The sequence below is a fragment of the Lithobates pipiens genome, unplaced genomic scaffold, assembly GCF_037356315.1.
Source record: "Lithobates pipiens isolate NorthernLeopardFrog02 unplaced genomic scaffold, aLitPip1_a1.2 Scaffold_16, whole genome shotgun sequence".
In the NCBI taxonomy this organism is placed as follows: Eukaryota; Metazoa; Chordata; class Amphibia; order Anura; family Ranidae; genus Lithobates; species Lithobates pipiens.
In genome coordinates, this window is record NW_027507748.1 from 551,990,997 (window position 1) to 552,010,914 (window position 19,918).

Here is a 19,918-nt window from a genome sequence, read left to right on the forward strand (position 1 = left end):
TCCTGTGATGTACTCCAAGGACATTAAACAGGTAAACCAAAATTCCCATTATCTGTATCATAAATTCCAGGACACAGGGCATCTACATATTGATTACAATAAGGATGTCCAAAAGCCCTGAATAGGAGGACAAGGCAACTAAACCAGAACTGTTAGAACCTCACGGTTCAACCTCAGCAGCCTGCAGACTGAGCTGTCCCTGAAAACTGGAACATTGCCCTTCAGATTGTAAGTCGAATCAATAAGATAACTGATCCACTGAGAAATGTTAGCTTGGGAAGCTACAAACACACCAAAACCTATCCTACTAGGTCCCTAAATCACTTTATTGAAGACTTAGATCACTGGTGAGGGAGCCCTCCACAAAATATCATATACTAAAAACCCAAGAAAATATGGATATGGGCACCACTCTTCCACATAGAGGCGATTCCTCTATCCCACATAAAGTATATTAATTGTTCAGTCCTATTCTAGAGACATGACAGCTCCAGATTGTTAAAATGTAATTAAGATCTTTTATTTCATATAAATTAAAAATGCTTTATAGTCAAACAATAAAATCGCCCTTTTACTCCACCTAAGGCCTGATTCACACCTATGCATTTTTAGGGCTTTTTGCAGATTTCTACTACAGTCCATTTAACCTGGTTTCCTATGGAACACGTTCTGTAGTGCAAATCTGCAAAATGCAAAAAGCACTAAAAATGCATAGGCGTGAATCCAGCCTAACTGAAGAACAGGTAGCAGTTTTATAAACTTACAGAAGGTACAGAAGCCTGATGGTGAACAGCCCGGGAAGTACCAACATTCCTGACAGATTGAGCTGTCCCCGAAAACAGTGATGACCGACCCACTGAGAAATGTTAGATTGAGAGGCTGCGTGACCCTTCCTTGAGCCGTCAGGAAGAAAACAAACTCATGAATTGCAGCAGCCAACTTCATGTAACTCCTATTAGCATGAATCACACCCAGTGTAAAACCCAGATTGCAAAACAGTTGAGACGCTGTGTAAAATCCACAGTAAAACAGAATGCGACTATTTGCAAAATTCATAAACCCTCATTTTATTCAGAACAGAAAATAGAAAACATAGGAAATGTTTAAACTGAGAACATGTACCATTTTAAGAAAAAATAAGGTAAAATTTAAATATGATGGCAGCAACAAGCCTCAAAAAAGCTGGCAAAGTGGTAGTAACAAAGAAAAGCTGGATAAACATTCTGAAACTAGTTAGGTTAATTAGCAACATATCCGTAACACTACTGGGTATAAAAAGAGGATCTTAGGGGTGCATGGCTTGCTGTATGGAGTTGTGATCACCTTCAGCTTCCGGGTCCCGTGGCTCTACAGGGATTTTCCGCACCAGGAAACGCCACCATTCTCACCCCCATGGGGAAGTACAAGTTTAAGTAGCAGAAGGGCTCTGGTGGCAGCTGTCCAGGAGGCGATTTGGGGCTTTTTTTTTTTTTTTTTTAACCAGATCAGGCCTGGATATGCAGGTGAGCTCCTGCGCTCGACACTCATCCCCTGAGGGCCCTGATCATTCCTATAGATGCTCCAGTAGTCACTCCCATGCCTCTCTGGGCTCTGAAGATAGCTGGGATTTGCAATCCCAAATTAAATCCCTCCACAGCTACTTGAGGTCTGTACCCATAAGCTGACTTTGAGCACTTTATAAAGAGGATTGGGAAGACATACAGACATCTCTGAGCAAGGACATTGGGTCTGTATGATATAGAAAATACTACTGATGGCCTATGCAATGCTGTACAGTCCCATGAGGAAACACTCACAGTTATGCTGCAGCAACTCTCATACGAATCCGTGGGTTGCCCGAGTCTGTGGATGACCGCCATTTTCAATCAACTACTGCAAAAATCCAAAGATGATCCCATTAAATTGGACTGTGTCCATAAGGTCCCTGGCCCACGGAATCTGGATCCTTCCTTTGTACGTGATACCCCACGTCGAGTTCATTTCTACAGGGTTAAAGAGGCCATGATGCGTGCTGCCAGCTCTCAAGACAGTATACTTTTTAATGACACTCCAGTGATGCTTCTCCCAGACCTTTCCCGTCAAACCCAGACCATGAGGAAGCCCCTCATGAAACTTCTGCAAGCTCACAAGATTAAATACCAGTGGCGCTTCCCCTTTCATCTTCGGGTTCATCATGAAGGTAAAATGGCTATCTTTTGCACTTTGGCGATTTACCAGCGTTTCTTAGAACCTAGGCACTTTAAGTCTCCCTGCCTGATTGGCAATTTGCACCAACTACTCCTGGCTTGCCCTTTGCCCGCCACCCCCCCAATGGCAGAATCAAGACCACAAGCCAAGCCCATGCCCATTCAGCTACGCTCACATGTTCTTCTGCCTTGGATCTTCATCCCACAAAAGATTCCAATGACTGGATTGCTCCTGGATGATTCGTCAGCTGTTTTCCCTCAACAGGAACTACTCCTGCACTTTTTGAGGAATCTTATTCCTGCCTTTGAGAATTATCCTCCCTGAGTGTTCAAATAGTGTTCTGTTTATACTACCTATACTATACAATCTTCACTAAACGTACATTCGTTCAGGGATACCGTCACATTATTTTCACTGTTTCAATTTATTAACCTCTATGTTCCCCTGGATGAGCTTTTTACTACATCCCACTTGCAAGATATATTGTATGGTTTCCCTTCTGTTATACTCCGGTATGTCGCTTTGTTGCCCCTCACCATTGTTTATACTCTTTTACTCCCCGATCTCATTCTACTTTACTTCTGTGAGGAGATTTCTTGGTTTAATGTTAATGTAAGTTTTATTTATCATTTCATACTAGCTTAGTGCCCTGTGGAACTGAGGGCCCAGGGGCTACCCTATGCATCCTCTTTGTACCCCCCCCCCCCCTCCCCAGGCTTTTTCAATGCCGATGTAAGCACTGTTCCTACTATGGTTCGTTTTCTGTTTATTTATGGTCTTATGCTGCCACCTAGTGGCTTATTTCATTTCTTTTTTGTTTATTCCATTTATCTCTGCATCCACTCTCGTTCTATGTAATCTTACTCCTCCTGTTTCAACGTTTTTAAACCTGGAAACAGACGCTAGCATATACTTTTTCCTACTCCCTTTCTTTATTGTATACTTTTTTCCTCTCCTCCTTTTGCCCTTCTTCTCTACTTCTTGTTCTTCTCTTTCTGCTAGGAAAAACTGGTTTGAGAGAAGCCTATATTTCTTGAGTCCAGATGGCGGTTAATTGTCCAGTTAATTTAGCATCTTTCAATTGTAGGAGGTTTAGTACACCTAAGAAGCAGAGCCAAATTCTTTGCCACTTTCATAAAACGCACTCTAGCATACTACTCCTGCAAAAATGCAGTATTTGGCGCCAGCCTCATTACTGCAACTGCTATGTAGCACTGGGGCCACATGGGAAGTTAATACGCCACACACAAACCTGAAAAAAAAAACCCCCTGTAATTAAGCTAAATATACTTAAAATAAAATAAGTAAAATAGAAGAGCCCACAGAGGGTACCAGAAGGGCTACTGCCAAGGCATTTACTGTTCCATGCTTCAGGACTCCCAAGGAGGATCCAACTTTCACCCATAACAGTGGGCCATGCCACAAGGGCCAGAGGGTCAACTGCTCAGCTGGGATCACTAGGTAGTATATCATTGCACAAGGTCCAGTCACGTAGAATCAGTGTTGACTGACATTACAGGCCCTCCCTGCGTGTCCAGGACAGGGTCTGGGTACCATTCCTCTGGGAGTAGTAAGCCACAGGCAATTAATCCGGAAAAGCCAGTCTTCTAATCCCAGACGGAACCGCTAAGTAACTAGCCGTTTATTGATCAGAGACTGCAAAGACATGGCCATCAACGAAGACACAAACCATCTTGCCTAGATGGGAAGGGTTATGCTTTGGAAAGAATTTACTATCCTTGTTTCCAAGTATCCAATCACCTGGAGGTGGCACGATACAATAACCCTATCGTAATGGATATGATGATACCCTGTACAATACAATTTGATACGCTGCCAAGTCAACACTTGTTAAAGATGAGGGGTGAGCTTAGTGCGTAAAAAAACTTTTCTGGGATTCAAATCAATAAAATGATTATTGAATAGTAATATGATTATAACATGCTGTGATGGAATCTTTAACCACTTACGGACCAGCTCATGACGATATACATTGGCACTTTGAAGAGGAATATCGTTGTTATGGCAGCAGCTAGCTGCCATAGCCCTGGTATCCTCTTCTTCAGCGAGAGGTCCGGTTTCAGATAAAAGTGATCTCTGCAGCAGTTTCACGGCGAGATTACTTTTACCGGTGGCGGGAGAGGAGCCCCCCCTCCTGTGCCCTCTGCCGCTGGCCGCAGTGATCAGATCCTTCTCCCTGTGTGGTATGGAGCCGAGTGAGGGGAAGATGGCCCCCACCCAGCTCCATACCATAACAGGGTGGAAGTGATGTCAAAACGTCACTTCCGCCCATAGCTCTTAAAGGGACATTCATTTTTTTAAAACATTTTTTTTATTGTATTTTAGTGTAAATATGAGATCTGTGGTCTTTTTGGCCCCAGCTCTCATATTTAAGAGGTCCTGTCATGCTTTTTTCTATTACAAGGCATGTTTCCATCCCTTGTAATAGGAATAAAAGTGACTCTTTTTTTTTTAAAGAACAGTGTAAAAATAAGAAATAAAAAGTAAAATAAATAAGAAAAAAAAAATTTAAATTTTTTAAACACGCCCCGTCCTGCCGAGCTTTTGTGCAGAATCGAATGCATATGTAGCACATATGAAAACAGCTTCAAACCACACGTGAGGTATCACCGCGATAGAGCGAGAGCAATAATTCTAGCCCTAGACCTCTTCTGTAACTCAGAACATGCAACCTGTAAAAAAATGTAAACATAGCCTATGAAGATTTTTAAGGGTAAAAGTTTGTTGCCATTCCACGAGCGGACGCAATTTTGAAGCGTGACATGTTGGGAATCAGTTTACTCGGTGTAACATCAGCTTTCATAATATTTAAAAAAAATGGGCTAACTTTACTGTTGGCTTATTTTTAATTCAAAAACGTCTATTTTCCCAAAAAAGTGTGCTTGCAAGACCGCTGTGCAAATACGGTGTGACAAAGTATTGCAATGACTGCAATTTTATTCTCTAGGGTGTTACAAAACACACAATATATAATGTTTGGGGGGTCCAAGTAATTTTCTAGCAATAAAAAATACACAAAAAATGGATTTTAACTTGTAAACACCAAATCTCAAAAAGAGGCTCTGTCTTTAAGTGGTTAACAGATAACACGGAGTAGTAAAGTCAGTTGGCCATGCTGTCTAGCTTTAAAGCTGTATTAAACCCAAATGAAAACATTTTATTACTACTAGCCAATATGTAGATGTGGTGACTGAATTATTTTTTTCTTTTTTTTTTAGGGTTCATTGCCTTTATTTTCAAATGGTGATTTTAACAGTAAGTCTGTTGTTTTTCAACAGAAGAAGTTGTCCTGCAAATGTAGCATTTAGAGAAGGGATACAAATCATTTAACACCACAACAGGTTGTTAAAAAAGATCAGATTTTATTCATGTAAAAAGGAACACAACTGTTGGCTGTGTAACTGCCTATATAGTGTTCGCTGGAGTTTCGCTTTAATTTGTTAGTGTATCGAAATCTACTAGTGCATGGCTCAAAATTTTATGTCCTGAGCTACTAGCCAGGCCTTAAGAGTTACTTGCCACCATTTTCCCCACCCAACCCTTAACCTGCCCCTAATTCCACCCCTAAACACTCCCTCGTAAATTATCGAATGAAATGCAGAATTACTTTACAAAAATAAATATTAACAACTGTAACAATATTAACATAAAAGCATATCAGTACCCATCAGTCCAGCCCCATCATTGCAGCATATCAGTGCTGTCTCTTAAGTGGCCACCAGTGCAGCCTATTAGTGCCCATCATTGCCGCCTCATTAGGGGCCATCAGTGTCGCCTTACGAGTGCAGCTTATCAGTTCCCATCACTGCTGCCCCATCAGTGGGGCCTATTAGTGCAGGCCATCTGTGCCGCCTCATCAGTGACCATCATTACAGCCTCATCAGGGACTATCAGTGCTGACTTATGAGTGCAGCCCCATCATTGTAGCTCATCAGTGCCCATCATTGCTGCCTTGGTGTCCTCATCTTTTTTACCTCCTTTCTTTCTTTTTTCCCTTCTTGAATGGATTATGGGATTGTTGCTATATAGGAAATATGTCAAAAGTCACTTTGTATAGATAAAATGATATACTGATACACTCTGAGATGAAGTAATGTTTCTTCCAGTTTCCATTTGGTATTTTTTTTTTTTTTTTTGTGAATTGAATTTATGATGTCACAGGACATTGTACTTTGAAAAAGATTATTTTTATTTTTTTATTATTTCTTTAAAAGAGAAGAATCTTTTTTAAAGTACAATGTCCTGTGACATCATAAATTCAATTAAAAACAAAACAAAAAAAAAAAAAAAAAAAAAAAAAAAAAAAAAAAAAAAAACTTTCCTCCTTGTGATGTTTCTGACAATGTTAAAAATTTGGCATGCAACTATGCCTGAGATCCACTAAAACAGATGTAGCAAGAAAAAAATTACATTGCAAAAATCATTGACATTGGCATAACAACAAAATATACTTCTCAATATATTAACCTAAATCCTTACTTGCTCATTTGCTGGTGGACGTACGCCAACCTTTTTTAATAGCTTTTGGAATATTTTGTTTTCCATAGCATCCTCATTGTCCTCAGTGAGTGGTACAAGAGGAACTGACTCAGAAGAACCTAAGTAGAGAAAGAGAAGCACTTCATCAATTTCAAGCTTTACAGTATTGTAAAATATTGGAGTAAGATACCTATTCAATCACACAACCGTAGGCTATAATAAAACGATACTGAATTTGGGACAGCATTTAATTTCCCAAGGTAGCCACACACGATTTTTGGTTTACATGTAAACATCATATCCGTGACAATGTGGTTATGCTGCCACCTTCAGATGATTAATCACTAAAAGAAAAAGAAAAAAAAAAAGGCTTTTGTAGCATGCCATGAACCACAAGACAGAAGGGTAGGATCTCTGAGTCATGTGATGTACTCAAATAAAAGGATTTTACAGGTAAATCAAAAATACAAATTTCTTTATCATATGATAGGACACAGAGCATCTTTATATGCACGACGATAGGGATGTCCCAAAAGACTGAAAATGAGGGGAGGGGAACACAGCAACAAGACAACTTAACCAGAACAGGTTAGAATTTCAATCAGCAGCCTAAAAAACATGCCGACCAAATGTAGCATCCTCAGTAGCTGTAAAATCTACTTTTTAAAATTCTTTTAAAAGTAAGACATGAAGACCAGATAGCAGCTTTTCAAACTCGAGCAACTGAAGCCTAATAACGAATAAACCCAGAAGCATCAACACTCCCAGTAGAATGAGCTGTCAATGAAAATGGTGGAACTTTGCGCTTTTCAAACTATAAACTTGTGAAATAAGCTGATGAACCCACTGAGAAATAGATTTTGGCGACTGCGCTACCCTTCCTTGGGTGTTCAGGAAGTAACTTGACTGGCTGTGGTTCATGCTATCAGGTGTTACATTAAAGTGATATTAAAGTCTCTTTTTTTTTTATATTAACATTTTTGCAACACATACAGTCTAACATATACAAGAAAACTAATGCTTCCAAAAAGTGCCTCAGGCTCAAGCACATGAAGTTCAACACCATCTGTGGCCACATTTTTCGAAAAGGTTAAAACATTTACGAGTGACTGTCCCAAAGTTTGTGCCATTACAGATAAAATTATGGAATTTATTGCATTAGACGACCAGCCATTCTCTGTTGGAGGACATTAGATTCCGTAGGCTCATGCAACATATTGAGCCGCATTACACATTACCAAGCAGACGGTACTTTGTAGAGACCAATCTACCTGAATTGTTTGGCAGTGTTAGACAACTTTTTTTGGTTCCATGGTCAATACTATCGCCAAGATATTGGAGTCGCTATGGGCGCTAAGCACGCCCCCAGTTTGGCAAACGTATTCATGGCCAAGTGGGAGGAGGATGTCTATGCCCAGCCAAGGTCGGAGGTGACCTTGTGGGTCCTCTATATAGATGACATCCTCCTCCTATGGGATGGCAGGGAGTCTGATCTTTCGGACTTTATGTACTCCCTTAATACCAACAATAGGGGCATTCACTTGAGCTATGAGGCGAGTCAGGAACAGATCCACTTTTTGGATCTTGCAATTTCTGTCACGGGGGATAGTTTTGTTACCACCACGTATTTTAAACCCACTGACAGAAATTCGTTTATTCCCAATGATAGCTGCCATCACGTTTCATGGCTTAGATCTGTGCCTAAGAGCCAATATTTGAGACTAAAGTGCAATTGCACTGAGGATAGTGCTTTTATGGCTCAGGCACAGGTTCTGACCCAAAGATTTGTTGCTAAAGGTTATACCCTGGATTTTCTTACCAATACATTGGATAAAGTTAAAAAGGTTGACCGCAAAAATTTACTAAAAGAGAGGGTTGATGTTCAAAATAGAGACACCTATCGCTGTCCATTCATTACTAATTTTTCATGTCAACATTCCGGTGTTAAACATATAAATAAACACTGGCATATTCTTAACCACTTCAATACAGGGCACTTAAACACCTTCCTGCCCAGACCAATTTTGAGCTTTCAGCGCTGTCGCACTTTGAATGACAATTGCGCGGTCATGCTACACTGTACCCAAATGAAATTTTTATCATTTTTTTCCCACAAATAGAGCTTTCTTTTGGTGGTATTTGATCACCTCTACGGTTTTTATTTTTTGCGCTACAAATAAAAAAATTCCGAAAATTTTGAAAAAAAAAATGTTTTTTTTTTTGTTTCAGTTTCAAAACTTTGTAAATAAGTACCTTTTCTCCTTCACTGATGGGCACTGATGGGGCTACACTGATGGGCACTGATAAGGTGGCACTGATGGGCACCAATGTGGCACCAATGAAGTGGCACTGATAGGCGGCACTGATGGGCGACACGGATGGGCGACACGGACGGACACTGATAGGTGGCACAAATTGGCACTGATAGCTGGCACGGATGGGCATGGATAGGCGGCACAGGTGGGCATAGATAGGCGGCACAGGTGGGCATAGATAGGCGGCACAGGTGGGCATGGATAGGCGGCACAGGTGGGCATGGATAGGCGGCACAGGTGGGCATGGATAGGCGGCACAGGTGGGCATGGATAGGCGGCACAGGTGGGCATGGATAGGCGGCACAGGTGGGCATGGATAGGCGGCACAGGTGGGCATGGATAGGCGGCACAGGTGGGCACTCATAGGCGGCACAGGTGGGCACTCATAGGCAGCACAGGTGGGCACTCATAGGCAGCACAGGTGGGCACTCATAGGCGGCACAGGTGGGCACTCATAGGCGGCATCGGTGTTATAGTAATGGATGCCAATCAGTGCCAAACAATAATGCATGCCAATCAGTGATGCCCATTGTGGCCACTGATTGGCATCCATTATGGGCACTGATTGGCACCCATTGTGCTGACTGGCACCCTGGTGGTCTAGGGAGGATTATGGATTTTTATTACCTTTTCCCTGGTGGTCTAGTGGTGTCCCTGGTGGTCCAGTGTGGGCATCCTCGGGGGGGCTGTGCTGATAATCGATCAGCACAGACCCCCCCTGTCAGAGGAGCAGCCGATCGGCTCTCCTCTACTCGCGTCTGACAGACGCGAGTGAGGGAAAGCCGATCACCGGCTCTTCCCATTTAAACTGTGATCAGCCGTGATTGGACACGGCTGATCACATGGTAAAGAGTCTCCGTCGGAGACTCTTTACCGAGATCGTAGTTGCCGGGTGTCAGACTGACACCCCGCAACAACGATCGCCGCGATGCGCGCCCCCGGGGGCGCGCAGCGGCTCATAATCCTAATCACGTCATATGACGTCCGGTTAGGATTATGAAACCACTTTGCCGCCGTCAATTTGTAATAGGGCGGGCGGCAAGTGGTTAAAAATGACAGGGTGTGGAAATCCATTTTGCCGGATAAACCCCAGGTGTTTTTCAGGGGTGCACCATCTTTGAAAGATAGATTAGCACCTAATATTCTGAATCTACCCAGTAATAGACCCAGTAACAGACCTAGTTTCTTTTCTGAACTCGCCGGATATCATCAATGTAGAAGGTGTCAAGTCTGTTCACTTAATGCAGGATGAAAAGGACTACTAGTTTTATTTATACCTGCACCTCCAAAACTTTTTCCATTGAGCCTTTCATTACTTGCTCCACTGTTGGAGTTGTTTATATGCTTCAATGTCAGTGCGGCCTGCAATATGTGGGCCGGACCAAGCGACCATTGCAGGTTCGCTTAAATGAACATATAAATAACATACGCAAGGGTTACACAAAACATTATCTCGCTGTACACAATAGAGATCCATCTAATAGAATTTTTTTAGGCATTGACAAATATGAACCCCATTGGATGGGCAGTAGTTTAGTCAGGAGCATTTCCAGGTTAAAGTTGCCTTGGGTGCACAAAATAAAGAGCTATCCCCCTTTGGTTTAAATATAGATGTTTTCCTGGTCTTTGATTTTTTTTTTTTTTTTTGGTATTATAATATCGTATTTCAATATTCATTATTATTTTTCATGTAATGTGTCTATTAATTCATTTAACAATTTTGAATGGTGAAGCCTATCTGGGTCTTGGGGAGCGCTGTTGTGTTGAGGGAGCACGGTGTTCCAATTCGCTCTCCATTTATTATTAATTTTTCACCCACTTTATATATTCATTAATATTGTTGACTGTGAGGTTTTACAATAACAATCACTATTTCAATGAGGCCTAATGGTGTTGCTGTGAAAACATTTTATGCTATTTATGTCATGATTTTGACAGCTTTTTTATTTTTATTTTTATTGAAGTTTTTGTACTGCTTGCATTTAACATTTTTTTTTTAACCGGCACTGATTGCGTATTGAGACGAATTGCTGTCCAATAACCCCTCTACATCAGATTAGTGTTTTTATTGGTCACCCTCGGAGTAAAGGTAGCTGGCAATTAGTTGATATTTTTAATTTGTTTTTAAATTAGGCAGTGATTAGCTGCTTACGATGTGCCCTTAGAGTGTGGGTACTTCGATGTGCTTTTTAGTATGTTTTCCCTTGGCCAAGAAGGCGTTTTCGGGCCCCCTCCTCGAGATTCAGAAGGCTCGATCTTTTTTAGTGCTGCATTGATCTATCCAACTGTAAGTGTGCATTTGTCTTTTGCTATATGGAATAAATGTAAATAAATGTTGAAGGTTTGTACACTATTGCGAGCCTTTATCATTTTATGTGGATTTTATTGCTGCACTTGATCTGATGTGCGTGGGGATCATTACCGCTGAGGTTGAGGAGTTCAGTATACTTCAGTGCATTCTTAAAGGTCCCGAGCTGTGGCAACAGCCACCTGTGCATTGTGGTCCCTCGTAATAAGAGACCAATAATATCTGGTAAGTGGCAGTGTTTGCTGCAGTGGAGGCACTTCTACTTTGGTCACATTTCCTTTTTTTTTTTTAAGAATTTTCAACTTATCTTTTTGTCATTTTTTTTATTTATTATTCATTATTTATCTGCAATGGGTCAGCACTACCACTATTCAATTTAGTCACATATATATTTTCATCTGCATTTAGAGTATGTAGTCTTTGGTTCCTTTTTTGACATTCTTTGTGATTTGTATTCATTTAATTAGTCACTTTAGTATCAGGGCATTTGTTAATATTTTCTGCATTATTAATTGCATTTACACTGGGTAGAGTCGTGTTCCTTTTTTATGGTCTCATTGGCTATGGTGCACTGACTTTTCATTGTGAGAATTTTGATTATTGCCTCACAGATTAATCAGTCTAGCACAGCTCTCCTTGTTTTTTATTTTATGTACAGTGTTAGAAAACATTCATGAGCTAATGACTACCGACTTCATAGCAATCAGTTTTACTACCGACATTTGGAGTTCAGACGTCAGTCCAACGAGCAAGTTTAGCCTGACAGCACAGTGGATAGATACCAAATTTCAATTGCAAAACATCCTACTTAACGCACGCGAGTTTGTTGGATCACATACTGCAGCAGCAATATCTGATGTTTTAAATACTATGCTTGGCACATTGAGAAGTCTAAAGTGCATCTGATTGTCTGAGATAATGAGCAGAACAATGCAAATGAGGACAGCGTACTTAAAACGCGTACCGTGTATGGCACACACACGCTACAATTGGCTGTGAGGGATTGTGGAGTCAGTGCACTATATCAGATATCGTATCAAAAGGTTGAACAAAAGAATGTTTTAGCTGGGTACATTGCAGATTACGAGCTGCTGGAAACACTGCGCGCAGATCAGTGGATGTTAGTTGAAAACAGTTTGTCTCTTCTATCTCCATTTGAACAGTTAACAAAAGACATAAGCTCAGCGAATGCTTCCATTGCTAAAGTTATTCCCTTGATTGCTGCACTGAAGAGTCTTCTAGGAAAAGAGGCAGAAACAGACCATGGCATAAAGATGGCTAAAACCACTCTAATGGAGGCCGTTAAACAACTGGTTTCAAGACACACAGTCCAACCCTCTGTAATGCATTGCAACAGTTCTAGAGCCTTGATTTAAAGAGCATTATTTTAATGTGGAGCAAAAGCATCGTGCACAGGAAATTATAAAATGCAAAAAAGGGAGGTGATGGAAGCATCTAAAGGTGTTTTGAGGTGTATCACAGAGGAACGGCCACATACAAGTGAAGAGAAGAGAAACACACTCCCTGGATATCCGACATGTTTGAAGAGATTTTACACAAAATGCACCCCGGTCCATAGCAGTGCCACAACAACCGCAGTTACCCAACAGCTGGACATTTATTTAGCTGAACAGCCGATCGCCGGAAGCAACAACATTTTCCTTTGCTTGTACAGATTGCACGCAGATATTTATCTGCCCAAAACACCAGTACAGAGAGTGAGAGACTATTCAGTCTAGCATCTCATATTCTTGATGAGAAGAGGGACCGTCTCCCCTGTGAGAGTTTGTTCTTAAAGAAAAATCTGCAATTTTAACTGAAAAAGGTTAGAAAGCAGTAGCACAGTCCAATTCATTTACTATGTTTGAATTGTCTAGTTGTGCCACTTTTGCACTACTTACTTACCAATTACAGTGGACTGTAAAGTTGAGACTTCAAAACTTGAAATAATTTTAGTAGTTTACTACTTACATAACATAATACCAAGGGTAGGGCAGGCCCTTTGCTATTTTGTTGGTTTTTCATTTTAGTTCTTCTACAGTTTTTGCACTTTTTCAATTTAAAAGAGAACTCCATAGTTTGTTGTTGGACCAAACTGTCTCTCCCTAAGCTATCAGCCTGCTGCATGTGCGAAACTGTATGTATCTGTGGCTGGCTACATACATACAGTATATCGGGTATGGGTGCAGACTTCCCGAAAAAAAAAGACTAGTATACAGCAGCGGCGCTCAGCCAATCACAGCAAGCAATGTAGTCTTCTAATGAAATTGCTTGCTGTGATTGGCTGAGCGCCGCTGCTGTAGACAAGACTGTAGACTAGTCTGTGTCCCGGGAAGTCTCCGCCCATACCCGGAACATAGTGCAGGTATACTGTATAACTATGTATGTAGCCGCAGCTACATACAGTTTTATTGCACATGCAGTGCTCTGACACCTTAGGGAGAGAACTTAGGGAAATTACTAATTGTCATTTAAGTTGAAAATAAAAAAAAGCTGAGTTAGACTTACTGGTAACGCCTTTTCTGAGTCTTCCAGGACAGCCCATGAGACCTAGGGCTCCTCCTACCAGGACAGGAAGCACGTTACCCCCACCGGATAAAAGAGTGGTCCTCCAGGCGCCATGTCAGTCTTCTCGAACCATAGGCTGTCCCTGTAAAACATATGAATACACATAACTTCCAGACAAAAACGGGGTGGGAATCCAGCTGTCCTGAAAGACTCTCAGAAAAGGAGTTACCGTTAAATCTAACTCCGCTTTTCTCCAAGCGTCTTCCAGGACAGTCTATGAGACGATGAGCCAGAACTTACCAGTCTAGGGAGGGACAACTGCCTGAAGGACCTTACGAACAAACGCATGCTCCTGAGCATATAGGAGATCCAGGCAATAATGTTTAATGTAGGTTGAATAACTGGACCATGTGCTAGCCATGCAAATTTGTTTTGGTGAGGCAACAGCCCTCTCAGCCCAAGATGCAGACAAAGCTCTTGTTGAGTGCGCAGGAACTTCCCTAATTTTGTAAGTTTCAGAGATAGCTTGCTTTATCCATCTAGCCAATGTGGCTTTAGATGCACTTTTTCCCTTGTGTGTTCCTGAAAAGAGAACAAGGAATCAGCTTTTCTAAAGGTCTTGGTGACCTCAAGATAGATGAGGAGAATCTTTCTCACGTCTAAAAAACTAAACTTTCTTTCTTGGTCGCCCTGTGGTGAACTACAAAGGTTTGGCAGTACAATGTCCTGAGATCTGTGGAATGTACTGGACACCTTAGGCTAAAAACCTGGATCAGTTCTTAAACAACTCGATCCTCAAAAAGTGTGAGGAAAGGTTCCCTCACTGATAGGGCCTGTAACTCACCCTAAGAGCTGAAGTAACTGCTACAAGAAAAATTGTTTTTAATGTAAGTAACTTAACTGAAATATCCTCTATTGGCACAAAAGGAAATTCAACCAGAGTTTAAAGCACCAGTGACAGGTCCCAAGTTCTCACGGCTACTGGCCCGGCCCTAAAAAATAAATTTGAAAAAATCTAGCTATAGTGGGATTTTCCAAAATTTAAGGAACATCATGAGTTAATCTTTGATTTTCAGATAACCACGAGTTCATTTTTTTTACAAACCTTGGAATATATAGCTCTAGTGACTTGTTTTCTGCAATTCTGACTACTTTGTCAGAGAACCCTTGGGCGCTCAGTAAAGCTGCACAATTAATCGTTAAAAAAATCGTTATCTCGATTCACCCCCTCTGACAATCTCTCCTGCAGAGGTTGCCATTCTTTCATATAAACAAGTGGAGAAACTATCTGCTCACTCAGCTGTCAAAAGAAAACATCTGGGCAGTCTGCCAAGTTTTTTTTAACCTGCAACAGTGTAACCAAGCTTCCTTCTTAGATCAAAGGAATAGAGCTTCTGTGTAAATAAATAATCCTGGCAGACTGCCAAGTTTTCAACAATGTGTAAATGCAGGAAGTTTAAAGTCTAAATCTTTTTCGAATAAATGAATAAAGTTGCGATACGGACTGGTTCTGTGACTGTTACAAAAAAGAAAATTCCTGAGGGGATTCTTAGAGGGTTAAAGCTGCCTATGCCTAGATCCTCCTCCTTTACGTAAAGGAGGGGGCAAAGGATAGAAAATTAAAATTAAGCTTTGGTGCTAGAACCCTATTTTTGTACAACTTGGTGCGTACAAATGAGTGCTTTAAAACTGTTCGTGTTAGCAAAAATATTACTTGTATATCCAGTGTTGGTGCTGGCTTACCATATATTACTGTGTGATACTGTATATATATTTTCTGCTAAATTACATACAGGTACCAAATAAACAATAAAATAAACAAAAATTTACAATTGTGCAAAAATTACTCTAAAAAAGTGCAGATTAACAATCTTAAAAAAGTGTCGTGCAACAACTTGTGCAAGAAAAAAATTGTGCAAAAAATTTTGCAAAAAACACAAAAAGAATGTCCTTTAATATGCGAAAAAGTTTTCAAAATCGCATTCAGAAGTTGCTAGAAAATCGCATGTTGCAGTATTTCTAGAGCTGGTAGTGGGATAAAGTGACTAGTGCAGGAAGACTAAGAACATTCCTCCCCGATGCGCCACTCAGTGCTGTGGGAATATGTTTGCGCTCACCAGATGAAACACCCTCAGAGGGTTAGCCGAACCTTCACAGTATAAGCCACTGTGCTGCTGTTTGGACTCTGCTACTGATGTGCTGGAGGAATGTTCGCCCTTCACTTCCAAGTGTGCATTTCTTACATTTGATGGCTGAAATAGTTTTGAAATGGCTTTTTTAGGCTTGCTTTCTTCTATTTTCATGAGGGGATCCAGCCAGTAAGTCTATATTGTAATCTTCTGTCAAACTGAGGACATTTCATATCAAAAGCTTTAGTGCCTTCTATGTGGAAGAGTGGTAATGCTTGCAACATGTGTCAAATCCATTGCATGCAGTTGTACCACATGACAAAGACACTGGGCCAATCTTTTTCGCACACTTCTTTCTCAAGTTAAAGTCAATATTTTTTGCTAGAAAATTGATTGGAACCCCCCAACATTATATATATTTTAGCAGAGACCTTAGGGAATAAAATGCTTATTGCTACAATATTTTATGTCACACTGTATTTGCCCAGCGTTCTTTCAAATGCAATTTTTTGGGAAAATATTCACTTCAATGAATAAAAAAAATAATAAAAAAAAACACACGAAACAGTAAAGTTAGTGCAAAAACCCCAGTGGTGATCAAATACCACCAAAAGAAAGCTCTATTTGTGGGAAGAAAGTGATAAAAATTTTGATTGGGTAGTGTTGCATGACCGTGCAATTGTCATTCAAATTGCGACAGCACTGAAAGCTGAAAATTGTTCTGGGCAGGAAGGTGCAAAAGTGCCCGGTATTGAAGTGGTTAAAGGGATATCCCCGGTGGGTTCAAATGGAGATTTCTGCAGTACAGAAAGTACAAAGTTCCACAGAGTTCTGACGGGTGGCACAAAAGGCATGCACCAAGGAATGTGAAGTAGGCGGTCTATGAAAACAAATGCCACCAAGGCACAAATCTGACCCCTGATTGTACTCATGGCCAAACCCTGATCAACTCCAGATCAGCGAAAAAGCCAGGCTATGACAACTTGCAAGGATGAAATTAGGGGATTTCATCCTTGCAAGTTGTGTCATAGCCTGGCTTTTTGCGCCTCACCCAAGCAAAATAAGATTTCCAGAGTCTATTGGAATAAGGAAGGATACAGAAAGCAAAACATTTACTATCTATTAGGGTATAAGGTGGAAAAAAAAAAGGTGAACAAGCTTACATCTTTTGGGGCCATAAGGAAGAGAAGGGAAGCTGGAAAAGCATATAGCCTCTCACCTTTGCAAACCACACCATGTTCTAAATGAACAGCTTTGGTATTTACAGAACATCTATGTGGCATAGATTATTTATTAGTTTTTTTACCACAGAAAGCTGGTTGAACTTGCTAGAAATGCAGCCAAGGCCAACATATGGCTATCAGTAGTCTCTTGGAACAGTTTTTTTGGACATGTGGCAGTTTCTAAGTCATTGTAAAATTAAGCAAAATACCAAAGTGTGTCAAAAAATTAAAGCCTACAACTTCGTATAAAAAATAATGTGTCACCCAATGAAGGAATGCAATTTATCAGTTTTGGCCCTCATACTTACATACAAGTCTCCAAAATGACTGGCAGGAAAAGCCACAAATCATTGGTAAAGAAGTGGCTAGGTTGCAAACTTGCTTTGTACAGTATTGCTTCAGTCATGTTCTTGATCCACACCATTGCCCTGTTGTAGTCCAATACTACAAGGGGGCAACCCTTATATGCACCAGGCTGTTACAAAGGTTTACAGGTGTGCACAACACTATTCAAATCTGCACAAGCGCAATGTCACTTTTTATGTAAGAAATCATTACATAAAAGCAAAGATATCAGTGCTGATCGTTTCAACCAGTCAACTCGTTACATATGGTGGTTTACATCAGGCACTTACCATCCTCATCTTTGTCGTCTGCTGTCCGATTCAGACAGTTCTGAAGCCACAACAGTGGACCAGATAAGCCTAAAAACAAATGTAAAAATCAATGTTAAAATAGTTGCAATGATATAAACTAGTATATGAAATTAAATACAAGGAATTTTACTCATGGTATCGTTGGGAAATGTATATATATTATATATATATATATATATATATATATATATATATATATATATATATATACACACACACATACACACACACACACACACACACACACACACACACACACAATTATTTGATCCCCTGCAGACTTTGTAAGTTTGCCCACTTACAAAGAAATGAAGGGTCTATAATTTTTATCATAGGTATATTTTAAATGAGAGACAGAATATCAAACAAAAATCCAGAAAAAACACAGGATATAAATGTTATAAATTGAGCTGCAGTTCAGTGAGTAAAATAAGTATTGTATCCAAGCAAAACATGACTTGGTACTTGGTGGAAAAACCCTTGTTGGCAAGCACAGAGGTAAGACTTGTCTCGTAGTTGGTTACCAGGTTTGCACAAATCTCAGGAGATTTTGGCCCACTCTTCTCAGATCTTCTCAAAATCCTTAAGGTTTCTTGGCTGTCTCTTGGCAACTCGAAGTTTCAACTCTCTCCATAAGTTTTCTATAGGTTAAGGTCTGGAGACTGGCTTCTCAAGTCACTCCTTTGTTGCCTTGGCGGCATTTTTTGGGTCATTGTCGCACTGGAAGACCCATCCATGACCCATTGTCAGTGTTCTGGCTGAGGGAAGAAGGTCCTTATGCAAGATTTCACAATACATGGCCCTGTCCATTGGCCTGTTAATGTGGTAAAGTCGGCCTTGTACCTTTAGATGAGAAACAGCCGCAAAGCATAATTTTTCCACCTCAGTGCTTGCCTGTAGACATGGTGTTTTTAAGGTCATAGTTGGCATTTTTCTTCCTCCAAACATGGCACATCGAGTTAATGGCAAAGAGCTCAATTTGGGTCTCATCTGACCACAGCACTTTCTCCTAATCCTTCTCTGAATCATTTAGATGTTCATTGGCAAACTTCAGACGGGCCTGTACATGTGCCTTCTTGAGGAGGGGGCCCTTACAGACGCAGGGTGGCATATTGTGTCACCAATGTTTGTTTAAGTGACTGTGGTCCCAACTGCTTGGAGAACATTCACAAGCTCCTGCCTTGTAGTTCTGGGCTGAGGCCTCACTTTTCTCATGATCATCCTTAACCACTGAGGGAAAATCTTGCATGGAGCTCTAGACCGAGGGTGATTGATGGTTATGTTGTATTTCTTTCATTTGTGAGTAATTGCTCCAACAGTTGTCTCCTTCAACCAAGTTTCTTGCTGTTGGTCTTGTAGCCCATTCCAGCCTTGTGCAGGTCTACAAGCTCTGTCTCTGAGGTTCTTTGACAGACCTTTCAAGCTGCACACAGGGTGGATGTGGATCACCAATCAAGCAGTCAGCCGTCACAAGGGATGAGAAGACCACTGTGGGGATAAGCTTAGACCTGCCATATGGAGGTGTATGACCAGCAGCGTTTCCAGCTCTCACAGAGCTAGCAAGAGACCAAATAAGGACGGGGGCAGGCCGCAACGCAATTGAGGTGCCGCAACGCAATTGAGGTGCCGCCTCCTCCTTCAGGCTAAACTTTTTTTATACAACACCATATGGCAGGTCTGAGCTTTTCCCCACAGAGGTCTTATCAGCCCTTGTGACGGCTGGCTGCTTGATTGGTGATCCACATCCACCCTGTGTGTTCAGCTTGCAAGATAATTTTATCTAAGTGTATCTGAATAAAGTGTTACTTGCTTTTACTATCACACTGACCCAGGCACCCTCTTTCTGCCGTTTTTGTTTGTGAGGGAACTACCATATCCTTCTGAGGAGCTGCCGGTGACTGTGTGTGCAATCCCCATCCACCTGTGGACCCATCCGTCCTGTGGACTTCTCCTTGAAATCCCTTACTACTATGGACTATATGGACTAATTGTTATTAATTAATTTTGGGTATAATTTGTCGTCCGTCCCCCCCTTTATTGATCCCATATGGTTCACCTTATAGCTGCCAGTGAGTGCTGACTCACACACTAC

The 19,918-nt window shown here is 41.0% G+C and overlaps 1 protein-coding gene across 5 annotated transcripts in view; it reads right to left on the reverse strand.

Moving 5' to 3' along the window:
* TIMELESS (timeless circadian regulator) overlaps positions 1-19,918 on the reverse strand; it is a 166,659-nt gene that overhangs the window by 12,805 nt on the left and 133,936 nt on the right. For all 5 annotated transcript variants that reach the window (XM_077483456.1, XM_077483459.1, XM_077483455.1 and 2 more), the window contains 2 exons: positions 17,806-17,874; positions 6,688-6,806 (listed from right to left, as the gene is read on the reverse strand). In XM_077483456.1, coding sequence (XP_077339582.1) covers positions 6,688-6,806; positions 17,806-17,874 — 188 coding nt within the window. The remainder of the gene's footprint in view (positions 1-6,687; positions 6,807-17,805; positions 17,875-19,918) is intronic.